The 27229-nt window shown below is 34.0% G+C and overlaps 1 protein-coding gene across 1 annotated transcript in view; it reads right to left on the minus strand.

Moving 5' to 3' along the window:
- Positions 1 to 9331: 9331 nt before the first annotated feature.
- Positions 9332 to 27229, minus strand: part of LOC123540829 (uncharacterized) — a 30720-nt gene continuing 12822 nt past the window's right edge. Inside the window, exons 2-7 of the mRNA XM_045326143.2 lie at positions 24663 to 24936; positions 23746 to 23879; positions 14154 to 14239; positions 13765 to 13907; positions 13428 to 13590; positions 9332 to 9510 (exon numbers count right to left, since the gene is read on the minus strand). Coding sequence (XP_045182078.2) covers positions 9458 to 9510; positions 13428 to 13590; positions 13765 to 13907; positions 14154 to 14239; positions 23746 to 23879; positions 24663 to 24936 — 853 coding nt within the window. The 3' untranslated portion in view covers positions 9332 to 9457. The remainder of the gene's footprint in view (positions 9511 to 13427; positions 13591 to 13764; positions 13908 to 14153; positions 14240 to 23745; positions 23880 to 24662; positions 24937 to 27229) is intronic.

The raw sequence follows: 27229 nt of genomic DNA on the forward strand, positions 1-27229 counted from the left end.
GAAAAGCCATGTCATAAGCATTTACTAATGGCAAAACCATTATAGTATAGCGTTAGTCTTACATCATGCTGTTTATCCATAAGGTAAGTATTGATAAACGAATTCCTTTATAAATTATTAACGGTAAGAGATTTACTTACTGCCGGAAGACTATGTGACAAGTTGCTGACTGAACAGCAGCAGACTTCAAGAAAAGTTGTGTATAATTCGGGATATAAGTTACAAAGTATTAAAACAGAAAATTGGATGCAAAACCACAGAATGTAAATCAAATATAAAAAGAAATGCAAGAAGTTTTAGATTGTTACGAAACATATGTAACATTTCATGAATATCGTTTATTTGTTCTTTTAAGTATTGTAAGTAATGTGGGAAGAGAGGAGGGAAAGAAAAAAAAACCTTATTGCAATCTGATTTTTATTTTAATACAAAGACAATTTTCAGTTCCATCGTTCTAGAATTCGAGGATGATTTTTTTTCCATTTTGTGGGGCCGCATGCTACAGACTTAATCACATAAATTAATAATAAGTGTAAGACAGCCTGTTAGCTTAGCCGATAGAACATACAACCTGTAACAAAGCGGTCTTGAGTTCGAGCCCCTGACTGACTTTATATTGTTCTTACTGTGTGACATTTTCGACCTTAATTGTATATGCTTCGAACTCAAGTTGACATTGTTTCCTAACACACCCGAAATGCTAGCATAAATTTCAATATAGCGTGGGTTGTGCGTGGTTTACGACATTTGGGTATTCGTCGACAGTCAGTAAGCTCAGTTAGTAGAACACTCTTACTAAATTTCCAGGCTGATTGCACATTTTTTTCACCCTTCGGCAAGTACATCATTATACCAAATTTTTTATCATACTGTCCGAACAGAAACAATAAAAATTTAATATCTTCCAATAACTTTCTGTAAGTAAGAATTATTATTTCCTAATAGGGGTATTTAGCTCTCGCTAGAGCTACCTCTGTTGTTCATTTATGTCTAATGAAGTATTCAAATGCGCTTGTCACACATAAGTATTCATGCAAACAATGATTAAATAAAAAGGAAAAGCTGCTCTAGACAATGCAAAGCATCGATAAGCACAATATGAGCTAACATATTTAATCATCATCAACACTAATGTATGATTATTTTCAACAACTAACAAGCTTGATATTTTGATATATGGTACAATTTAAAAATTCAACAGTTCAATTAACATTCTATGCCATCTTTACATACAAAAAAAAAAAAACACTGACAAATAGATAGTTCGGGAAAAATGTTTACATAACATCATCCAAAAAACGAAAGTTGCATTACGATACCACAAAGAAGGCGTGCTACAATTTTAAATCCTTACATACAGTAATGTGAAGTTTCTCTACAAAGTAACTATTTGCACAAAAAGCGAGTCCACGATTAAGTTCGATTCAGTTAATTCATATTACGTTTTGCGATCCAGCATCGAAAAACTAACTCTTAATGTGGTCAACCTGACAAAATTAGACCTGTAGTTGGTATGTATTCCTAACAATTTAGACACAAAAATACACCAAATACGACTGTCATACAGTTATGCGATGTTTCTCTGTAAAGTAACTATTTGCACAAAAAGCGAGTCAACGATTTAGTTCGATCTATTTGATCAATATTAAGTTTTGCGATGCTCTTAATGTGGTCAATCTGACTAGATTAGACCTGTAATTGGTATGTATTCCTAACAATTTAGACACAAAATACACCAAATACGTAACGTTCAGACGCGCATTCAGATTATGTCACTTGAATTTGCTCTTGTTCCTCAGGAAAGGGTCATACTATGTATTAAATTTCTTTATGCACGATGAATGATTTTGTGGCGTTTGGTTACAATGGTGACAGTATCTAAACGACTATTACAGCTGTATTACTAAGCGCAGTATCTTTGGCAAATGACTTCCTACGATACTTTGTCGATAAAAAATAATAAAGTTGAGAAATGAACTTGACAATATACCAATTGAAACACCCAGCAATGGTAATTCTTCCTATTTGAATCACCTGTGGTTATAAATACATTTACTGCGTTCAAACCACTTTCCGAAAATGAAATTTTGAAACTTGTATATGCATCAAAGTCTACAACATGATCATTTTCAAGACTTGCTCCCGTTGTGACAGAAATTGTAAATCGATCACTGCTATCTAGTGTGTTCCCTGAGGAGTGGAAAAGTGCTGATATTAAACCTTTGTTGAAGAAGAAAGGTCTCCCACTGGAACTGCATAACTATCGTCCGATGTCAAACTTAACATTCCTCCGCAAAATTCTTGAAAAAGCTGCACTAAACCAAATCAGTAAGCATATTGAAGCTTATAATCTCCTTCCAGCTTACCAAAGTGCCCTCAGAAAATATCACGGGGTTGAAAAAGCAATGGTCAAAATGTATAATGTTCCTTTGGAAACCATATATAAAAATCAAGTAACAATCGTGGTCATGATCGATTTGAGTGCAGCGTCCGATACCATCGACATCCCGATACTAATTCAAATCCTTCAAGATGAATTTGGTATATACAGCACTCCCTTGAAATGGATAGAATCTTATCTCACGAACAGAACAATGGAAGTCTTAGTTGAACAGTCAGCATCTGACACGGAACCACTGAGGTTCGGTGTCCTGCAGGGTTCTTGTGCCGGACCGGTGATCTTTACCCAGTATATATCGGCTCTCGACCGAGTGGTGCAGAAATATCTAGCCGATCTCTATGAATACGCGGATGACCACAAGATTGCTTTAAAAATTCAAGTGGGAAATTCTCAAAATAAGACAACTGTTCTTCAACAACTTGACAGTTGTCTTAATGAAAACATAAAATGATTGACAACATTCAAACTGAAAATTAATCAGTCTAAAACTGAAATTAGTTTGTATAGAACCAGACAACAGTTTAGCGAAAATGAACATCACAAGTTTAAACTTTGCTGGGTGTGACGTAAAATGCGTCGATCATGTCAGAGACCTTGGTGTATCCATGACCAATACACTCAACGTTGACCATCACATCTAGAAAAAGTCTCAGATAGCTCATGTACAGTTACAAATCCTTAGGGCTATACGGAAACATCTCACACAAAAGTCAACTGAATCATTAGTGCATGGATTGGTTCTATCCCACATTGACTTCTTCAACGGTTTATTTACCGAAATTCCAGCCTACCAAATCAACAAAATACAGCGAGTCTAAAATCATGCCGCTAGAGTAGTCATGAATGCTGATGAACAATCAATTGCTGAAAGAATTACACTGGCTTCCAGTTAAAGCTAGAGTTATGTTCAATATCCTTGTGATAGTCTTCCGTGTCATCTATGGTACAGCTCTAGTATATCTGAGGGAAATGTTTGTACCTACTCGACAACGGTACAGACTACGATCACAAAGTAACACTAACTTTAACATCCCTAGACGGCAAACAAAATTAGCAGACAGATCTATGGCCGTCTTTGGTCCCAAATGATGGAACAATCTACCTAGCTACCTGAAAGACATTCAGTCTGAAGCCAGCTTTAGATTAAAACTGAAAGCACATTTGTTTAGTCAGTTTCATGAACAATGAGTGTACCCTTGTTAAATACAAAATATCAGTAATGGTATAGAATAGTATTTATATATGTCTAAATCTAAGTTCTAGAATCCTATTCATATTTGAACGTACATGTATATGTTTTAAATGTGTGTTATATAATTGTAAAGCGCAATATAATATTTTATAATTTTAACGCTTTATAAATATATTGTATTTGTATTTGTTTATAATGATTTTCTATTCGCACCAGGCTCTGAAGTTTTCTCTAAACAAACAAAACAGCAAAAGGGCGCCGGGGTTGGATTTTTTCTCGGTGCTGTAGGTGTATTGTTTAATACAGACACTTTTAACGGTATATCAGGGAATTTTAAAATGAGCAGGCAATAAAAACGATTAACATATGACTATTTGTTTCTGTGTTTCTTATTGTTATAGTGTGCACTGGTATAGTAGATACACTCTGGCACTTACACTCTAGAGCAGAATATTCTCGAAGTGTGCAATTTTGTGATCATTTTATAAATATAAAACGGACAGCCCGAACGACATGCAGGTTTAATACATCGCCTAAAAGTAGTAATATGAAGAAATGTAAAAACTGTCGGCTATCTGTTATAAATTAACTTTGTCTTTGCAGTTACTTAAAGCTGTAAGTCAGTTACCTTTGCCGCTTTGTTAGACATAAATGAAAAAGTTTTCAAGACCCTTCATTTGTAATTAAGGGGACGCATACTTTGAAATTAGAAAAAAGTGGGTGGGGTATGATAAAATTTACCTGCAAAAAAGTACAAGGTTTTGGTACATGAAATGGATACTGTTTCAACTGTTATAAGTACATAAAGGATTGCTCACTAAAATAAAAATGAGAAAACTGAAACAAGAAAGTTATTGTTGAATTACATAAGACTTATTGTGTACATTCAAAGTCAACAATTAAGACTTTTTGGTGCGAAAATAATAGTGCTTCACCTTGTCCAAACATTTATCAATGTCCTACAGATTCTAATTTAAAATAAGAATGTGAAATATGGTCACTGTCTTGCTTTTCATTTCACATATGTAAGCTTAAACACATTATTTAGTTTGTTTACAAAGTAGTGCATAAGAAAAGATACGGTGTTCATGGAATGCCACATTCCAAAACTAAAAGTGTATATTCCCCTTAATACATTAAACATTTATCGTTACAGAAGTCTAGTGGCTTACAATAAGGGCCTAGAAATGTTGCCATTATTAATTTTTAACTTGGTATTCATGAACTACAATGCACTTTAATATCAAAACACATTCAACAAACTTTTGAAAATGTATTGTCTTAAAAATCCCTAAAATAAGGTATGAAATTTGGTTGAGATGTCCAATCAATGTGTATATGTACAAAAGTAACATTCGAATCTTGTTCACAAAAGTTACTAATACACAGCAGGCATGTCAATGATCAAAACTGGACGAATATACAGTTATCCTCACTTTAATGTCATTTATAATTTGTCCTTGAATTCTCCACCATACTTTTCATAACTCTGTTTGCACGAGTTGCACGAGAATGCTGTCATTCACGTAAAAAATGGGGTCAAATAAGTTGTAAATGCAATATCATCTAAACGTAATCAATGGATTATGCAGTTCAAGATAAACTTTATCTCATAACGTAACGAACATGTATAATGTTGTAATAACAACTTTACTTACACTGATTTAAGTAGCAGTCGGTTTATAAGTGACTTTATTGATTCATTTTGTGTTTTGTTATTGTTGTCAAAAAGTATAACGGAAGTGCCTCACAACTGAAGCGGAAACCACTTTGATGCGCAAAGTAGTCCAATGCAAGTAATATTTTTTGACAAATGTCCACAGAAATTAATAATTTTCTAATATTAAAGACGAATATCTGAATAGGATTCATTATTTGATAAGAAATTATAATCATCGACATGTTTTTTTTAAAAATCGTACACGTGCTGACACCTGAGTTGTCTCCCGTTGTTTATTAGAGTTACCTTTCGTCCGGCGCAGTAATACATTTGCAGTGAATCGCCGAGAAGTCGTGGGAAAATTAAAAACCATGTAAATAAACTAAAATTAACCACCTTTTCAAGATAAATTTCAAGTGATCGCCATTATGCATTTAACCCGCCTGACCTGTGTAGCATCTTAGATATCTGTTCTAAGGTATTCATTGTGTAGAATGTCATGTTATGCCCTTGCAATGCTAATCCCACTCTAATTTTTTTGTTTACATTTTTATCAATGAGAAATATGGCGTCCATCCCGAGCTGAAATGACGTGGCGTTTTTTACATGTTTAAGCAAACCTGGTGTGTTAGAAAGAAAATCTCATCCCTTCAACATTATTTGGAACACTGTTATTGTAAAAAACCTGTTTTTTCCTTATACAAAAGCTTAATATGTTGTGTTGACTGTACTTTCACAAAGACCTCTGTTTTCCTATTACATTCATAGTACCACATCCTTATCCACAAACTACTGAATATTACAGGTGTCCATCAGTATTGTATCAGTTTAGGAATATGTTTTTTATTTTCCCACCATCGATTTCTTGAATATGCACCCCTTCCGCATTTCTGTATGAACTGTGAATGTAGCAATATGCGTCCCCTTAAAGGTTTATCAGTAAAAATTATGTATCTAAATGTGATTCAATTAACATGTCACTGCAGACATATTCGCGAACCAATTGTCGAACCTTTCAGCCACAATCAATATTTAAAAGAAGTTTAGGAAAAATAAAACACGTTGGTTTGTTTTTGTTTGGAAGACAAACAATCTGCCTCTTATAAGACGTTTTAAAGTATACCATATTTTAAAAAATATAGAACTTGTTTAATTACACTAAAGTTCAAAGATTTACCAAACGTCGCTGACTTCAAATCACTTGCCCCTCATCGATGTAATTTCGAGCCTCACATGTGGCATTGAATTCTTTTAGTGAGGAACTCATCCAGCTGGCTTACGGAATGTCAGTGATTCTATCAGGGGCCCGCTCGTGATGGAATAATGCACGGAGGGGCACATGTGGTTATCCTCTACCATCAACGCTGAAAAATTGCTATATGACAAATAATTATGTCGATACGACGTTAAACCCAACAAAACAAATAAGTAAGATTTACCAAAAATAAATATAAAGTCCAGTAGACTTCCAGTAGTTGTTTACATGATAAAATCTATAATAAGAAATGCTTTTGGAAGTAAAAAGGCAACCAAGCAAAATTGGTTTGAATTATTAATTATTCATGAGAGGTAAAGGAAAGTTCAAGACCCCTCAAGCCCCTAGCAATGGTGTAAGCGGAAATCATTTTACTAAAATATAGAGATTGAATTGACTCCTTTATTTCAAATGACCAGAAATATAACACTGAATCCAAGTAAGGGGGGAATTTGTAATGGCCGCTACAGGGCACTTTAAGATAGCTTTTGAGAGAGTAAATAAAACTACTTCAGGTTTAAGTAACGCCAATGCATTCGTAATTTTTATGTCATTTTCCGGGACCCTGCGGGATTTTAAATTTGATCTGATACAAAGAATGTAAATCAAACGCAGCATGACTCATAACCTATCGCCCTGTAATCTTTACTTTGCCCAGAAACTTTTACCACCAAGCTGAACCTATGGTATATTGTAGTGTACCCGGGGAATCTAGGGAATGACTCGGCACTTTCACAAAATACCAATATATACTTTTGCTGTGAAGAGCAGCTTGTGCGTAGATACGCCAGGGTAAATGATTGCTTCATTGAAACATTAACAAGTAATTACTTTGAAAAATTTTATATTTCTTTCTTCCCTTTTTTCATTTTAGTACCAAATGTGGTAGTATTCATAAATGAAGTTATTGAGTAAATCTCATTTTGTTTTCTTTCTGACCGATGCAACCGAACATGCAATTGAACCTTAATCTCAAAACAAACTATCTCATGTAAACACGTCTTTCCTAGGACCAGTGGCCGTCATGAAGAAGTTCAATTCATTGACAATAACTCTAACTTGTGTCATTAAGAAAATTGGGTATTTACAACGTTTGGGCGAAATATTTCATTCTTGTCTGAAATAATTCAGCTAAAATGGATCTACATTGTTTGGAAAGTAAAATATATTTATATTTGAATAAATAATGGTCATAACTATTGCGTTACTCAAGACGACACTAAAGTACTGCCCTTTTTCTATTAGGTCATATTTAAGTACTCTTGACATGTCCTAAATACTGCCAGGACGGGCGGACGACTGGACAGAACCTTAACTATATTCCTTGTCATTCCGAAGAGAATAATGAAACTAAGGTGCACGATGATTAATGGGTGGGATGGGGTATTTTGACTGAAACTGTATAAAGTTTCCAGACATCCCAGATTGAAGTCAGATCTTCCGAAGACATTCTTTAATTGATACAAAAATGTATTTATGGCAATGATTAAAAGTGTATCATAATCTGGCATAGATCTATTTATGTAAAGTCCGCAAAATCTTAAGATAAACGTAGAAAAATATTTTTTTTGATGTATGCCAACAAAATGGGAGAAATATCGTTTACACAAACAGTTAAATTATGTGTTTATTATTCAAGCTGTAAATTCGTTATATTGAATAATAATGTGGGAAAGAGACATATGAGAAGATCCTTTGGAAGAATAGAAAGTCAGTGTACAATACAAACTAGAAAATTTTAAGTTCGATTGCGTCTGTTCGCGAGACGCCCTCGCAGCTGCTTAAACGAGAGTATTGCTAGTACATACAATTTGGAATTTTAATTCATTTCAGAAGCGTTTCTGGACGACCTGTGGAGTTTCAATCTCGGCAGCTGCTTAAACGAGAGTATTGCTAGTACATACAATTTGGAATTTTAATTCATTTCAGAAGCGTTTCTGGACGACCTGTGGAGTTTCAATCTCTGTTTCATTATAACAGCAGTGTTGTTTGTGCCTTGTGGCAGCCATGAAATGTCTCCCCATACATTCAATCAGAGCTTTAATATTTCAATCTTTTCAGATCATTCAACATGGCATTTATGTTGTCAGTGGTGCTATTTCGTTTCCAGCTTGCAAATGTTTGCATGGGTGGTACCAATCTGACTTTTAGATATGGCGCCTGCTTTTCAATGTTTAGGTAGTTCTATTGATACGCAGGATCCATACTATCGGACCCCTTCTCTAGATTCCGGCATTGTTGCTTTTTCGTTTATGGTTTGTTGGATTTAACGTCGCACCGACACATGATAGGTCATATGGCGACTTTCCAGCTTTAATGGTGGAGGAAGACCCAAGGTGCCCCTCCGTGCATTATTTCATCACGAGCGGGCACCTGGGTAGAACCACCGACCTTCCGTAAGCCAGCTGGATGGCTTCCTTACATCAAGAATTCAACGCCCCGAGTGAGGCTCGAACCCACATCGATTAGGAGCAAGTGATTTAAGTCAGCGACCATAACCATTCGGCCACGGAGGCCCCTTTTTCGTTTATGGGTAATTAATTATTTTAATTAGGGATCATACGCCGCTTTTCATGGAATTGTACTCTAGTATATCTTTAAAGGTTCCAAGCACATCAGCGTATGAACACACATGCGGAGGTGTACAAATTGCATTTTAGTACATGTACAGTACCGTGTGTAAATGTTTAGACTAGAGGGCATGGGTGGAAAACAGCATTTACAATACCGTCAGGCAAACCTAGCCTGCAATATTTTTGTTTTGTCGTATTTGGCGACCATTGAAGTTTCCACTTCTATTTTAATCATATCACATCAAACATGTCTGTTGAATTCCTTTATTACACAGGAAAGTAAAGTACTACAGCATAGTGCATTTTAAATGACAATGTGGCTGGTTAAAATTGTTCCTGCATATAGTTTGTGTTGTTTATTTCGATTCTGTCACGTTTATCCTGCCAAGACTCCCTCGTCGAACTGGGCTGTTCCAGGTACTGCGCATGCTGAACAGAAATAAATGTGAAATTGTTTTTTACGACTGATTTAAACCTACTGATAATGATAAAGCAGTGTGATATTATCTTAATAAACGTAGATTGATTAGATATACAAAGCCCTTAGTAATACGTAGTTTTTCGTCTGATTTGCCACGTTTCAAAGTTCAAGTTTTATAAAAATTAAAAAAACATTCGACTGATTTGATATCGAAGCATACTATACAACTATACAATCATTATGGATGATGAATCTATATAGTCATAAAAGCCGATATTAATATTTTACAGAATAATCAAGTAAGCCTTTCTAAAACTACGCAATCATCCACACGTGGAGAATCTATAAAAACATAACACTGATATAAACATTTTTACAGAATATTGTTTTAAGTGTGTTTGAATGCTTGGAACGTAAAGAAAATGAATAAATGGAGAATAATAGGTTAGTGCCGTAGATGAGAAAGTTTATCTGGCGAGGTGGAGGAGGTTATCGGGTGAGCCGAAGGCGAACCTGATAACGTCCGGAGCCGAGCCAGATAAACTTTCTCCATCTTAGGCACTAACCTATTATTCTATTTATCTTGTCATTACTTCATTTTCCGATATTTGGCAATTTATTTTACAAAAATAAGTGTGCGACAACCGCTTTAATGACGTCATATTCGTAATGACGTCACTTATATAATGACGTGATTACCGGCAAAATCGCAATAACTTCTTCGTTTTTGAATAAAAACTCATTATTTGACCACTCATTTTCTTAGTTCGGACATTTCCAACACAATGATGATGGTTTCGTTGCAAATTTTCTTATGACAACAATATCGATCATAAGGTCACATGATCAACTGACCGTATATCACTGGTCACATGATCAACTGACGGTATATCAAGAAAGATATACGGCACCCTGATATCGGGTCGAAAATACTGCAAGTGACAGGATAAGGAAGTTATATTAGATTTTTATATGAAGATAAAAATCGAAAGAAATGTAGACTGAGGTGGGAAATCAGAAATCAGAAATAATAAAGTTTGAAATTTGCATTTGTTAGTTATAAAGTTTGAGGCCAGAAGTCAGAAGTGATGAAGTATCAGATAGAAGTAAAAATGTTATAAGTTAGAAATTCAGTAATTTTGACTTCAGAACTAATACCTTTAACGTCATAACTCCTATCTTACAACTTAAAAGTCGTTGTGTCTAACTCATTCCATTCAACTTCCTGACTTCTAACATGCATCCCCATGAAAACATTAAATGACATTTTACCAATTTTAATGGTATTTCAAGTGATCGTAAAACTATATTATACACAACTTCATGTCTCTCTCATTTTGATATACATGTTTTCGTGTTTTTTCCTGATTTTCTGTGTGTAAAAGGTTATATCAAATATTCATTAAGTAAAACATATCTATGTAATCAATAAATATTCTTCAACTTCAGGTCGATGGAAACTGTTTTTTTTCAAGAGCTAGAACAATTCATTTTAATTGAGGAAATGTTGGAAATAATAAAGTATGAAGAAGCATAGCGTTACATGTCGCACTCGGGGCAATAACTTGAACAATTAGGGTGTCAATCCCTGATATCAAATGCCAGATATCAAAACTCTAGGTATTAAGGTTTCAAAGAATTTTTTTCAAAATCTCTTAAATATGAGCCTATAGTATATAAATGTCACACTCGGGAACTAAGTCATTTTTACCCTAGGGCAATAATTTGAACATTTGTACTAGAGAATCGAACCCTGATATTGTATGCCAAATATCAATGATGTGGTTAGCATGGATTAAGAGAAGAAGATATTCAAAGTTTCTTTTATACTATGGCTTCAGAGGTGAAAATATTGAAAGTTTCTTATTATGTAAACCTATAGTAAATACATGTCATATGTAGGGAAATGATCTGAACAATTACGGTACTGATCTGCCAATCAATACATATCAATATATATATATATATATATATATATATATATATATATATATATATATATATGTATGACTAAATACAATGCGAAAACTGCCATGACTCAAAATCTGACCTAGTTTGTAAACCACATCCCTGTAAAAAACGGGTATAGCTTCACGCAGAAGTTTCTTTAAATTGTTATTTTAAACCCAAATCTGAATTACAATTGTAAAATTTAGCGAAGTATTTAAAAAAATTATAATAACGGTAGCCCTGTTTAAGAAGCTTATTTGTAATATATTGGTTACGTTCACTGAAATCCTCAACATGACTACACGTTCTTGCAAACCGAATTAACTCAGAAATATATATTCCATAAGATGTAACCTGGGGTACATCCCTATCCAAATGGGGGAAATTTACAATACTAAAATTAAATGCATCCCTCTTGTCATAAATTTTGGTATGTATAAAATTGTCGTAAATAGAGAGATGTAAATCTAGAATTCTAACACGATCCGATTCATTTTCCTATTAAACAAAGAAGGCTGGAGACAGTGATTTATTAAACAACAATTCACTGTTCTGACGTCACAACTATTACGTCATAGCGTCAAGCGGCGTAACGGCGCGCTGGAAAAGAACCCGATTGAAAACAGGCAAATATCTATTGCATGCCGACAAGGTGTACTTTAAAGTCCTTGATAACGTGCTAGAATCGAAATAATATATCTCATTTAGTGATTTGCTCTTGAATAAATCACTGTTTGTCGTTCAGATGCGTAGCATTATATCACTCGGGCTATGCCCTCGTGATATAATTCCTTCGCATCTGAACTCCTAACAGTGATTTATTCAGCGACAAATCACCGATGAGATATATTATTTCTTAAATGAAGCAGTAGTATCCGAGTTGTTAGTTTTATTTAACTGCAGCCCTCGGGGATAAATAGTATCAACCAACTGAGAAAAAATAACCGGATTATCAATATCAAGTATATCAACCAGATAGCGTGATATACTATTAAATGTAGTAATAATGTCTGCCTGTGTACTTGGAGAAAGGCCCAACATAAAATCTCTTTCATAACAATATAAGAACAAATATGCGACAAGGGGTGCACAATTTGTTCCCATGGGAATACCAATTACTTGTCTGAAAACTGCATTTCCAAACCTGACGTAAATGTTGTTCAATAAAAAGGAAAGGGTTTTACAAACTTCGTCACAGGTCCACATAGTATAATTATTTAAAATGAAACTAGTAAAAAAATGCTTTATCAAAATTGCAAGCGAGAGAAGTAGCATTTTCTCTGGGAAAAGTCTTTTAAATTAGGGCTGTTAGTTTTAATAATCAACAATGGTAAGCCTTTTATCGTATTCAAGAAAAGAGGACCTGAACACAGTTTTAAACCCAGAAATACAAGTCTTTTAAGAACAGACTGGGTCATAATTCTGACTCATTGAACGGATGAGCCATAATCTTCTTACACATAATATTAAAATGATAATGATGGATAAAGATGCAAGGTATCAAAGCTATATAGCTTAAAGTATTCAAGTACTAAAGAAATGTAGTGAATACATAATGCAAATTTTGTAAATTCTTGGTCAACTAACTAATCTGATGATAAAACTCAAGGGAGCAAAGTTTCAAAGCTAAAGCACTTACAGTTTTCAAAGAAAAAAAAACATCCAGAAATCCTAATCAACGTTAACGACGGAATTTGTCTAGAATATTTCTAGCAGTAATATTGCACTTTAAATTTACATGTTATACTCCATGTATTGTGCTAAAAAGGTTATTCGGCTTCGTTGTCAGATCACACTCCTATTTTTTATCCAGATATAAACGTAAGAAAACTCACAATACTGAAATTGTATAATGTGCATTCATCCTAAGTTATGGCGGTCCCAAACTGTATTGAATATTAATGAGGAAAAGTGCAAATTGTATTAGATTAATGAATAGAATAGTTTGCAAAAGATATGCAACAACTATACATACATGGATTCTTCCAAGTGTAGAAAATTTGCGGATCCTTGTCGTCTACAAACGTCTGTCCAAAACACTTTTGAAAGTCGTTATCTATGTTAGTCCATGGTATGTCATTCAGTCTGATTTGTTGTTCTCGAACACCTTCACTGTTCGGTGGTTGATCCCTTTGATCCTAATCAAAACACAAGATTACTTTTGAAGATACAGAATTAGCATTTTTAAAATATGACTTGACTGTCCTTTTTAATGAAACAACGTTATATTTTTTAATAACTGTTAACAAAATCATATAATGTTTGACTATTATTTCTTATTGATTGTGCGAAATGACAAGTAAGGTACTAACCCTAACCAATAATACCGTTTGTGAAATATGACACCGGCCTTGTCTGTTGTTTTGTGAATCAAAGCAAATGAAAAAGATGCAGTATATGTAATCCTTTCCACACACTAAATAGTCCTTTCTATTGGCTGTTGCGAAGATATTTCCTAAAAGATAAAATAGTTATCTGTAAATTTGAAATAGATATATAAAAATTGAAAAATATATAAGTAATTTCTTTGTATTTCCTTAATTTTCGCATTACAATACAAGGACGCTATTTATTAATATTCATTTTCAGTATATCCTGAAGTCATAATGTTTATTGGTTTCACTTCATAATATTGAATTATTACATATATTTTCATTCTGCTTTTTATCTATTATTGTAACTTTAGTTGAAATACATATACCGCTTATTAAACCAAATATTGCACGTGACTCATCCACTCGCCTAAACAGACCATCAGCAAACAAACATTTGTTTGTACCCGAGTCCCTGAAACAAACAATATATGTAGAAATATCAGAACATCTTTTTATGGTATCCCCAACAGAACCATTTTCATTTATAGTTCTTCACAATGTTATATTTATCAACTTTGCAATCAATATTGCACTTTTTGTGTTATCGCTGTCAAGTGATGCTAAATTTACACGCTATTTAATTTCTCTATTTAAATCTGATAACCTACATACGAACACGTGCAAAATATGTTCAATGTACGAATGAGTTTGTAGTCTATCTCTTGATGAATGTAAGGTTGGTCGCGTTCTTTAATTCTGCAGATGGTACTACTTACCAGATTATGACAAGTACTCAAGCGACTTTTACTTCAGCGTAACCATTTTACAACTGCCATAGCTCAATTAACATCCTATTACTCGTCGTTACGTTTTGTTTAAAGACCCATCACAAATTAACTATAGTTTCTGGTGCTTCGATAATGGTATGATTTGCATAGGAAAATTGAGAATTATAAGTTTATACATGTACTTTGCTGTTAAAGATTGACAGTGACATGTAGAGGTCAAGATAGTGCGCTTAATACCCAAATATATAATTGAATTAGTTTAGCAATATGTACAGTAATTTTTGTATTTACTAAACTTTAGATCACACTATATTTTCACAGTGTAAGATAAGTATTAAGCTCTGTGTATGAAACTGAAAATAATAAACAGCTGAAAAGAGCTAAAAGGTAAAAATTGTGAAAAAAATAATTTATACAGGGTGTTAAATTGCTTAACTATTATAGGGGAGCATGACACTAAATTTTAGTTGATCTAAAACTGATATTATAATAATATTACATATATTTTCATATTTTGTCGTCTTGTATTGACTTAGCCTTAACTAGCTTCTAGACCACTTTGCTCTTTGTTGTTTTTCCTTAATTAATTTCGGTCGTTTATGGAACAATGTAAACAGAAAAAGTAGTCTAAGAGCAATAGTACCCCAAGTTTTCGCTAATAATCAAACACCATGTATTTCGTATCTCTGTGGTTGTTTGAAAATGACAGCATGATCCTCGGCAACCGCAATGCTTTTATAATATGTTTCACATTATTAAATGATTTATAAACTTATAAACATGACTGAACGTTAACGTTTAATAAACTACGTAATAATTGTTTACCTATATTTAATAATAATGACATTAGCCTAAGCTAGACAAAATGCTACAACAAAATCATCGAGTCTCTATGCAAACTTCCTATGTACAATGTTTTGGTATATATTTTTTCATTCCCGACTGCAGTAATGAGCTAAAACATTTGTTTCCAATTTGGTAACGATGACTTTGACCCAAGCAATGCCGCCTTAAATGCATCTGACATTTGACCTCAGTGCAAGTTACCTAAATAGTATGATAGCGTCTAAAGAAGATAAAACCCTTTTTTAATACAGCAACCCTGATCTTGGAGCAAGTGACATGGAGGCGTCTATCGGTCTCCACGAAGCTTCCTATGTTCCATGCTGAATCATAAGAACGCATCCCTTACTAAAGTTTTATAGTTCGTCCCTGTTTGCCGTGACTGCACTTTAATATAAAGACTATTTAGGTTATTGGATGGTTATGATATATTGGTTTATGCAATACACATATGAATTATGATCATTAACACCACGTCGATTGGTAGCTAAGACGGTAAGTATTCTATTGCAATTTATATATTATACACAAAATATGTCGGTGCATTATTCGAATCCATCTCGAAATATTTTTCTTTCTTTTTCTTTTTTCAAAAACTCTCTTGTAATTTTCTGTTCTTCCCTGAACAGTTGGTAATAATTGTTTAATACTACTTAAGATTAACTTGTTTAATATAGGGTACAGACGATTTATGTCTTTTTACAGCATCAATTAATCTTCTACATTAATAAATCTAGACTGTGGTTTCCGTGACTATATATTTAGTAGCAAAATTATAGCTTCATTCCTGAATTATATGCACTCATTTCCTTTCTAAATATTAATCGTTTTAGCACTAGGTATACAAAATGTAATGTATTTGAGTATAGTTTCATTTTCTCTCCAATTTTTATATAACAAACTATTTGTACTCGTAGATAACGCCGCCATCATCAAACTACCTCTTGTTCAGTTATTATAATTGTCGCTAAAAATATTTCTAAAATTAGGGTGCGTTTTCCGTACTTTTCGAGAACTCTTCTTGCATAGAGGATTATCCCTCACCTCATTTCATGGTTTTATTCATGTTCTGATGTTATATTGTGTATTTTATTGTAAGAAATGGTCAATTTTGACACAATTTCTATTCTGTTCTAATACCGGTACAATTATCGGTACACCGATTAGGAAAAGTAACAGTCTAATCAGACTAATATCAAATCCAATTAACGCTACGCATTGGATATGACGACATGCTTTTGAGATTCACTTTCACCAATCAGATCCTTGCTTTCAACATTTTGAAAGTCAAAGTAGAAGTTAGTTGAAACAATCTATATTTAACCTGGGATTCCAGTTTTCTGTATATGTGAATATCACGTACGGGTTTATAAATCTGATAAGGAAGCTTATAGAAAGACATAGACAGTTGGCTTACTGGGAAAAGAGGCATGGTTATCAAATTCGTAGGCATTTTTAATACAATATGGTATCATACCTCAAAACGTTTGTTATTGTTTCTTAAATTTAACCAGGGTGGATACCAGGCTCAAAAATCCATTTTTATTTTTTTGTGAGGCCCCATAAGGGGACAATTAATTTTTTCTCCATTTTAAGGGAAATTAAAGAAAAATTCCATTTGTTAAAATGTGTAAATGTCCTGTAATATGAATAAACATATTCATCACACTAATTATTTTGGAAAGTGAGGCCCATACATGGTTTTTGAAAACATATTTGAAATTTTAGATAGGTATCCCATAATTTAGTAGTATATTGCTTTTACACTAATTTAGAAAAATCCACGACAGTAAGGTTGCGAATCTAAGATTCAGGTGAGTAATAGACATTCTACTACACAATATGATGGAAATGCATCATTATGGGGACATGTTTATTGTATAATAATTGTCAAGAAAAAGTTCGTCGAAAAATTTTGGTAAATTGCCCACTTTTCCATATGTTGTACACCATAAAATGTACCGGAATAATTTCTTCAGCAATTAAATATTTGTTCTTATGTAGTTATTTTTACTAAAGAAAAACGATAATGAGGCTCAAAAGGGGTTTAAATTACTCACATTTCATGATCATTCCGATTGATTAGTAGTTATAAGTTAACAGAATCATTGCCGAAATATGTTGTTGTTTTTTGTTGTTGTTTTGTTTTGTTTTGTTTTTTAGGAGGGGGCGGTTTAACGTCGCACCAACACAATTATAGGTTATATGGCGACTTTCCAGCTTTAATGGTAGAGGAAGACCAGGTGCCCCTCCGTGCATTAATTTATCACGAGCGGGCAGTTTCAAATCTGTGCTCCACTTTGTTCCTTTGTGTGTCCGTTTTGTTCTCGTTGTCGATATATTTTACTTTGTTCATGTATATTAAGTGCAATATTTATTATGTACACACCCATACAATCACTGATATGGGGTTTTTGTTTGAGGGGGAGGTATTTTCTCCGAAGTAGCTTATCTTAATGTAGGGATAATACACGTTTTTTTGTGTATTAAGGTCTGCAGAAGCCCGCGGGATTGTTTGAGGCCGAGGTCACAAACATATCCCAAGGGCTTCTGCAGACGTTAATACATAAAACAAAAGTGTATTGTCGCTATTCTTGCATAAAAAAACATTACACGACGACTTAATGCATTGTTTTCATACTTTAGATTTCAGACTTTACGATTCCGGTACATTTTTTAGTTACCATTTGGTTGTTCTTTTAAACGGTAAACATGTTTTAAATATCCATAACCAGGGCACACATATCAACAACACTACCAAAAGCGTGATTTGAAGATTTTTGAGCATCTTATTCTTATTTTTATTTATTACAAACGTTATATTACCCATAATTTTGCACATAACTTAAAAATTTGATTAACAGGATCACAATTTTAAGAATAATAAATTTACATTCGAACTATTTTGAGTACGAACACATTTAGAGTACGAATGAGTACGAGGGTAGTGACTAGCTTTCAAGGTTTATTATATGAATTCTGCAAAAAATCAGGTAAAAACATACCGACTGATACTAACAAAAATCATAAATATAATACCTAAAAGCGAACAATAGCACAAGTTACACGCGATACTTATTTATTCACAGTTATTTTCAATAACTGAACAGACGCTTCGTAAAGGGAGTGAACTCTAAGAGAAGCTAGTGCGTACATTGATGGGAGCAGTACGTTCGGGGTTGGAAACTGATACAGCTAAACACATTATGGATTACCTTGTATCTATAATGCTACAAGAAGAGGTTGTTTTGGAAGAAACGACGCAGATGCCAAATATCAGTGTGCGCAAAAATACATACATATGTCCCTGTCAAAGCATTTCAAAAATAAATATCATGTATTAACAGCACGTGAATTGCCTTGTTTGCACACGATTTTTCTCCCGTTTATACATGGGCGGATCCAATGAAAAAAAGTAGTTTTTATGCAAGAATGAATATTTGTCTTGTGATTTTTTTGTGTCTAGCCTTATACTCTGAAAATACTTTCAAAAGGTAAAGATGCAACATGCATTCTTTAGGACAATCTAAGTATGACCTTTGGTATAATCCTCTTCAGTCCAAAACATAAACATCATTTTTCATCTTGGTCATTTCATGTGGTTTGATGTCTGGAAGCACTATGTCAGGTTTTAATCAAATACCTATAGTACGGTGCCCCTAAAGTGACATGTAACGCACTTTTTTCCACTAATGTGAGACTTTTTTTATTCCATTTAAACGAAATAATTATTTCGTTTAAACGAAATCATTTCGTTTTAACTAATTCGTTTAAACGAAATGATTTCGTTTAAACAAAATAGTTATTTCGTTTAAACGAAATGATTTCGTTTAAACGAAATAAAAAAGTCTCACATTACCTAAGTGGAAAAAAAGTGCGTAACATGTCACTTTAGGGGCACCGTACTATAGCTAATGAAATACAGCTTGTTATTTACGTACATGCTAAACTTTTACCAAAGTTTCTAGGTTGAAAAAGAATAATATTTTGTATTAAATTCAGCCAAAATTTATCTAACTTTTTTATTTTCAATAGTTATGATGACACAAAGGCCTTATGTAAAGTTTTAATCCAACACATACATTGGGTGCTAAGATAAAAACTTACATGAAGATGAGGATGTCAACAAAGGCGACACCAATGAAAAGAATAGCTCTCACTATTCCTCGAATGCACTGGATTTTAAAAAGTTTGGCAATTTTATATGTGTATCAATGTTCATCAAATATTTACACACACATTTTTGCAAAAATTAAATATTTGTCAAAAAATGATATTGCGTTTTCACTTTTTTGAGTGTATATATCGGTCAGTATTCCATATTTGGGCAATCTGACTATATATTTGTCTCAAAAAGTAGTACAATTAAACCGATATTTTACGCACTCTTATTGTAGTAACAATTAAATGAAAATAAGGAAAAATGAAATGCAGTGAAGTGACATGTATGTGTACTAGTTTGGCTTTACCTTTCCCTGAAATTCTCAATTATTTATTCTTTGGTAATAGGTAAGGGTAGATTTATCGGAAGCAGAGCACCATAAACACAGCCCAGAGCCACACATTTGCAAAGTAGACCCACAAAAAGAAGCTGTAACGAAAAAATATTACAGACGAGTTGCTTCAAAAATCGAACAAGCTTAAGTACATTTTAATTTTATGCAAAATATAGAAAGAGGGGAGAGGAAGCGGTAAAGGATAGAAAGGGGGTGGTGGAGGAGTTGGAGGGGAAATTGGAACAAGGATGAATATTCAAAAGGGAATGCTACGTCACACTTGGTTCAATGCGTTTTGCAAATGTCTCGGATTTAGTGTTCTCAGACCTTAATATAAGAATTGATGTTGCAATAATAAAAACAATAAAATTACTTTAAACAATAGGTTTACGGATGACTACCCGTAATAGTCCTAAATTTTACCAAAAGCGTACATACACCTTGATAATGTATGCTTTGAAAGTGTCAAACGATAGAAATAAGGTGCATATTGACAAGTTATATAGTGACAGAAGTTCTCAAAAATTTTCTTTAGATTACCTCCCCCGATAATTTTGGTTTTTCATGAGTTATCTCCCCTACGGGGAATTTTAGATTTCTTTTTGATATTTTTATCAGAATCATATAATGCAGCTTTCTACCGTAAAATTTTCTCAAAACTCAAGTTCAGATTCTTATAATCAAAGAAATTATATATTTCCCATAGGCATCATGTTAACTTCAATACTGATTATCTCCCCCCAAAAATGATAAAATTTGAAAAATCTCTCGGTGAAACGTTTTTAATTTTGAATGTCTTTAAAGTGACCAAATTTCATTTAAATATTACCATCCAGTTACAAGATATGAAATATGGCTTTTACACCATGTTATCCTTAAGTACAATAAATGTTTCATTATAAGACTGCGTGAGTATATCTATTTCATTGAATATTACATTGATCGCAAAAAAATGATATGTAGCATGTCCGGTTAAAATGTTCATTTTGAGTGTAACTCCCTTTGGGGCCTCATGAATTATGTATGAAAATTCAAAGGAAGTGGAATGAGCATTAGTTTTCTATATGCACTGGATACAATAGAGGATAAACATTCGTTTCACAATTTTATGTTAAGACGAATGTAACGTACATTTTAACATAGGGCATACGTCACTTCATCATGTAAATGTCGGAAGGTGAACCCCTAATTTAGGGCCTCTAAGTGTTTAATTTCACTTGAAAATATATTTATACCTTAAATTAAACTAGAGTTGTCACATGAGTGACGAATTATACCCTCACAATATGGCCTTGTCATAGATCTAGAACTAAGCCAGTGTCAAAGCTGAACTTGCTTGCCCTTTGCTTTGATCTACTGACCTCAAAATCAATAGAGGTCATCTGCTGGTCATGATCAACATCCCTATGAAGTTTCATGATCCTCGGCCCAAGCGTTCTCAAGTTATTGTTCTGAAAAGGTTTAAATGTTCAGGATCACTCTGACCTTTGACCTTTGGAACTCTAAATCAATACAGGTCATCTGCTTGGTCATGACCAACCTCCCTATTAAGTTCCGTGATCCTAGTCCCAAGCGTTCTGAAGTTATGTTCCGGGTCGCTGTGACCTTGACCTGTGACCTACTGATCCCAAAATCATTAAGGGTCATCTGCTGATCATAACCAACCTCACTTTCAATTTTCATGATCCTAGGCCTTAGAGTTCTCAAGTTATCATCAGGAAACCGTTTAACTGTTTCGTGTTATTATGACCTTGACCTTTGACCTATTAGCCTCAAAATCAAACTTGACCTGTATTTTAGCATGTTACACTAGTGTACAAAAATTTATGATCCTAGACCCAAGCGCTCTCAAGTTATCATCTGGAAACTGTTTAACTGTTACAAGTCACTGTGACCTTAACCTTAACCTTTGACCTACTGATCTCAAAGTAATACTTGACCTGTATTTCATGATGTTACATTTGTGTACCAAAACATATGATCCTAGGCCCAAGCGTTTTCAAGTTATCATTCGGAAACCATTTAACTGTTCCGAGTCACTGTGACCTTGACCTTTGACCTAAGGACCTCAAAGTCGAACTTGACCTGTATTTCATGATGTTACACCTGTGTACCAACATTTATTATCCTAGGCCCAAGCATTCTCAAGTTATCATCCGGAAACCATTTAACTGTTCCGAGTCACTGTGACCTTGACCTTTGACCTACAGACCCCAAAGTCAAACTTGACCTGTATTTTCTGATGTTACACCTGTGTACCAAAATTATTCAAATCGGTCAACGCTTTCATGAGTTATAATCCGGAAACCACAAAAACCAACGGACCGACCGACCGACCGCCAAGATCACTCCTATATACCCCCTTCCAAACTTCGTTTTGTGGGGGTATAATTATATAGCTGAATTTTCCCACTCTATTTTATATTTAAGTAAAATTCACCTTAATCTGTAATTTAAACAACATTTTACTTTTATTATTATTTTGATCATGTGCCCATTTTTTGGGCCTCACGAAAACTTGAATATGGATATTTGAGCCTGGTATCCACTCTGACTGAATTTCATTTATCCAAACAAACATTTTGGTGCATGATATTTTACTAGAAATGCCTACGGATTTTTACTCGGGGCTTTCACCAACCGTCTAACATGAGAATTAGTTGTTTTTTCTTATTTTAATTATTAGTATTGAATTGAAAAGCGTTTGTAAGAGGTACAGGAGGTAAACTGCCTTAAATTATAAATCTTTATATTAAGCATGGATAAGTACATGTTCCTCTGTGGTGTATTGGTAAAGAAGGCAGGAAAATGTTTCTCGATTCACGACTCGGTCGTGATTTTCTCTTGATTTCACGTTTTTTAAAATCGCATGTTTTTATGTTCATAATATAGTGAAACTTTTATTCTAAGAAAAATTAGTTTAGCCAAAATCTGATACTAGTCCCTTTTTGCCTTGTTGAAATGAGTCGTATGATTTGTTCAAATGTAAATAGATTGGTGGGAATAAAAATGGCAATATTGGAAATCTGATTATACAGAAGATAATTTTTATCTAAAGTATTTCAAAACTAGCAAATTGACTGTTTAATACATATACTCTGTGCATAAGCCCATAGTTACATAGAAATGCATAAAGTACCACAACTAAATCTAGAAATATAAAATTATGACACAGTGCTGGTAATACGAAGTAAACCCGAGTCAACACAAGACTTCTATTAACTTTGCGCTGTGTATCTGGAATACAGTTTTGCCATAACTATGAAATATAGTTAGGTCATATAACTGAAAAAGTACCATTGGTAACCTACGCTTTCACATAATATAAGGGATTTATTGGGAAACACTTCTCTGAGTATTAATTCCATTTAGCCATCGTACAGGTTGGATAAAAGAGTCGTAAAGTTTTGCGAGTTTATCACAATAATTTCAAGACATTTTGTCATTTTGTCTCATGAGGGCAATATTTGTTGTATAGTAAGTAAAGAGCAATTTGGTTATGTAATTACTACTTCAGTTTACTGAGACGTAAAATGCATTCATTTCTACACATGATCTGATGAATGTATTTTAGTAGGCCACTTGCAGACTTCACAATGTGGCATAGGTAAACTCAAAAGTTAAAAATATACCCTGTTCAGACTTTAATTACGACTATGTAAACCGTTCAGTTAATGGCCATAAATCCACCGGAACCAACAACTCAAACTGAATTTTCTTTTTGCTAAGGTATGGTTTGACACTCTGAATTCTGACAACTAAAGATACAACGTACTATAATAACATGCAGATATATATATTAAATATATACATCATCATTTAGTTTTAATCTTTAAAAGGAATAATCTTACCAGAGACTAACTCTTCTTCGCATTGTTGTCTCGTTTACTACATTCCATTTTATCGAGGCTTTAAAGGGTACTCCTGGGTTAAGAGCGTCGTCATCGTTGATACCATATATGCCTATATAATCTCTGTTCACGACCTAATAATAACAGATACACAAATATTTCTCACAACATTGTTGTAATAAATAGACATAGAGACACAGCTGATTTTTATTAAAGTGGCACGAAAATGACATATTAAGCTTGCGGACCGTTCGAAATAGTAAAGCAAGTGTAAAGGTAACGGAAATGGCAAACAAGTCAATTAGTTCCTTGGGACATGATATTATGATATATAAAGTCTTAGAATAATATATTAAAATAGGTAGTAAAGTTGAAAAAGTCTGTAACTATATATAGACAACACATGTCTTGATCCTAACAAAATATGCTATGCCTTATTCAACCATGTTTAAATTCTGTTGATAAAATATAAAGGAAAAATGTTGTTTTAAATCATTTTTTTTCTTCTAAGGCTTATAGAACGGTTTACTATTCATTTATGCGTTGTTGTTCTAACTAGGAATTTCTAACATTTTAGTTATTTTGCCTCCCACAACACAATGGTATGGGAAACATACTGATTTACTCCCGTCAGTGTGTGTGTGCGTGTGTCTGTCACTCTGTCTCCAACACGCTTACTCCAACACTTATACGACATGCCGCTTACTCCAAAACTTTCGAAGGTATATTTTCTGTGAGTAAAGAGTACATAAAGACAGACTTACTATTCACATGATTAGGCAGATGTGGGAGACATGCGCTTTTCTCAAAAGCAGCTCTAGTATCTGTTAAAATTTACAAAGGACTGACACTACATTTTGTACTTGATTGAAAATTTAGATTTTTACTATCTAAGGATGATTTACTACTAAACTTACATATTTTATGAAATCTTCCCAGGAAATGACACAATCATCCGGTGGAACTTTGACACCTATCTCGTTGGCCAGTCTTTCATCCTCCTCGGTGGGTCTCACTATCGTCGGTGTGGTTTCCGGATTTGCTGGTGTTGTAACTGGAGTTCGGGTTGGGCGAGGTAGGCTTCGTGCATTATAGGGGAGATAGAATCTGTTGTCATACAAATAACCCTTTCCTGGAGGCGTAGTACTACAGCAGGAAATAGAGACTAGCAGGACAAACACTGAAAACACCCTGTAACAGAATCCACAAAACTGCGACTAACAGAAAAACACTGCGAAGATTCTTTAATAAAGTACATGAAACCGTGGATGGTATGGCATACACTGTTACCCCAATTAGCAGAAAGAACTAAACGGCGATTAACCGGACACACACTGCAACCGTTTGTTATCACAACTAGAAGTACAAACACTGAAAGCATTTGAAACAATTTGTACGAACTTGTGACAATCACTATAACATCCCTGTAACAGAATGCATGAAACCTAGTCCAACACGTGACGTAATTATCACTTTTATGTATTACGTCCAACTCAGCCACATCTATAAATCGACCTAATTATTAGTGATTCCTTGCCATTCCTAGAACATTAACTAGAGCTAGATTCTAATAGTTAAAAAATATAAGAAACGAGAAAAAACGTTGAATTTAAAGTAGGTAATATATAGATCTTGTTAGATCTACTGGACAAGTGTTTTTGCTCGTTCAGCTTAAAATCTGTAGAAATGAAATGCATCAATTGTATGCATGAACATACGGCTTTCAACACAGTTTGAAATCGTGCTCAATTTGTCCACCAACATGTATCCGGGATGTTCATAAAAGAACAGGTAGAATAAAACATTATAAGGTAGATCTATAGAGCTCGATCTTTTCAAAAATGTTTCAAAGAGTGTTCAGAATATGTCAGAAAAAAAATGTGACAAACAGTATGTGTGACAAACTAAGCAACCTGTATTAAAACGCATGAACAGTCACCTATTTGATATTAATAGTATTACTGACTCTACTTTTTCCTCAATGGTTGCATCACATTTCAATTTACAAGATCATTGCTTAAAGGACTTATTTTTATGCCTATCGATGTTGTAAGAAATGACATTGATCGTCTCTGCAAAGAAACAGTGTGGATACATAAACTGAAAACGCTCTATCCAGATGGTTTAAATTCTAAAGTTTTATTTGATATTAACTGAACAATTAACTATTTGTATAGAGAGATAGGTAATGCCGAGTATATTGTTGTTTCTTCCTATTTCTGTTTTTATATAAATAAGTATAGGAAATTATGTATAAATGATGAATGTTTGGGGGGGGGGGGGGGGGGGGGGGGGGGGGCGGATCCAGAGGCAATTACGTAATAGTGTGCACACTTAAACAATAGAAAGGCTGACACACGTGTGTCACCAAAACAATAGCTTTCCGTGCACTTGTGTTACATGAATAATAGCTTTATGTGAGCAACTGCTTCATTTACACAATAGAAAAAAAGTTTAAATATGTGTTCTACTTGAGTAAAAGATGTACAACTGTTTTACCAAAAATAAAAGAAAAGCTAACACATTTGTTTTACTTGAACAGTAGCATGATTAATTTTATCAACAGAGATTCCCAAACAAGTTTACAGTAAATGTGTATAATTAAACAATAGAAAGAGTGACACACGTGTGTCACCACAACAATAGCATCCTATGCATATCTGTGCTATAAGAACCAATACACATCTGTTTTACCAGATCAAACGAAAAATGGTCAAAACAAACATTGTCAATTTTATGAATGGAAACCTTAACACTTTGTCCAGTTGCTATTTTCTATATAAAACCAAAGTTGCGGTTTAACAGCATTGAATGATAGCCCTGTTGAAGATTTTTAAGCGCGTGTTTTTTGTTTGTATGGTGGATTAACTGCATTTCCTTTATACAATTTTACATCCAGTCTTTTGAAATAATAACCAATGTGGTCAAAACTAGTTTAAAGTAATTGAATCAGAGATTCCTCCTCCCTTGAAAATAAGTAAAAGTGAGTGAATGAGGGATTCCTCCTCACTGGGAGGAGGTAAAATGAGGGAATGAGGGATTCCTCCTCCCTAGAAAATAAGTAAAAATGAGTGAATGAAGGACTCCTACTCCTCCCTGGGAGGAGGTAAAATGAGTAAATAAGGCGTTCCTCCTCCCTAGAAAATAAGCAAAAATGAGTGAATGAGGGGTCCCTCCTCATTGGGAGGAGGTAAAATGAGGGATTGAGGGATTCCTCCTCCCTAGAAAATGAGTAAAAATTAGTGAATTAAGGGGTCCCTCCTCCTTGGAAATTGAGTTAGAAGTATTTATCCTCCATAGAAATGAGTTAATACCGGTACAAGAGTGGTTTCCCTTCTTATGAAACGAAATAGAATTGACAACGAACATTCTGTTTTGACTACCTCATATTGATTTTGGATTCTTTGCAACTCATTGTTGTTGTTGTAGTAGAGGAGGAGGAGGAGGAGGAGGAGGAGGAGGAATGTGTCAGCCTTTCTATTGT

Source organism: Mercenaria mercenaria, chromosome 16 (genome assembly GCF_021730395.1).
Source record: "Mercenaria mercenaria strain notata chromosome 16, MADL_Memer_1, whole genome shotgun sequence".
In the NCBI taxonomy this organism is placed as follows: domain Eukaryota; kingdom Metazoa; phylum Mollusca; class Bivalvia; order Venerida; family Veneridae; genus Mercenaria; species Mercenaria mercenaria.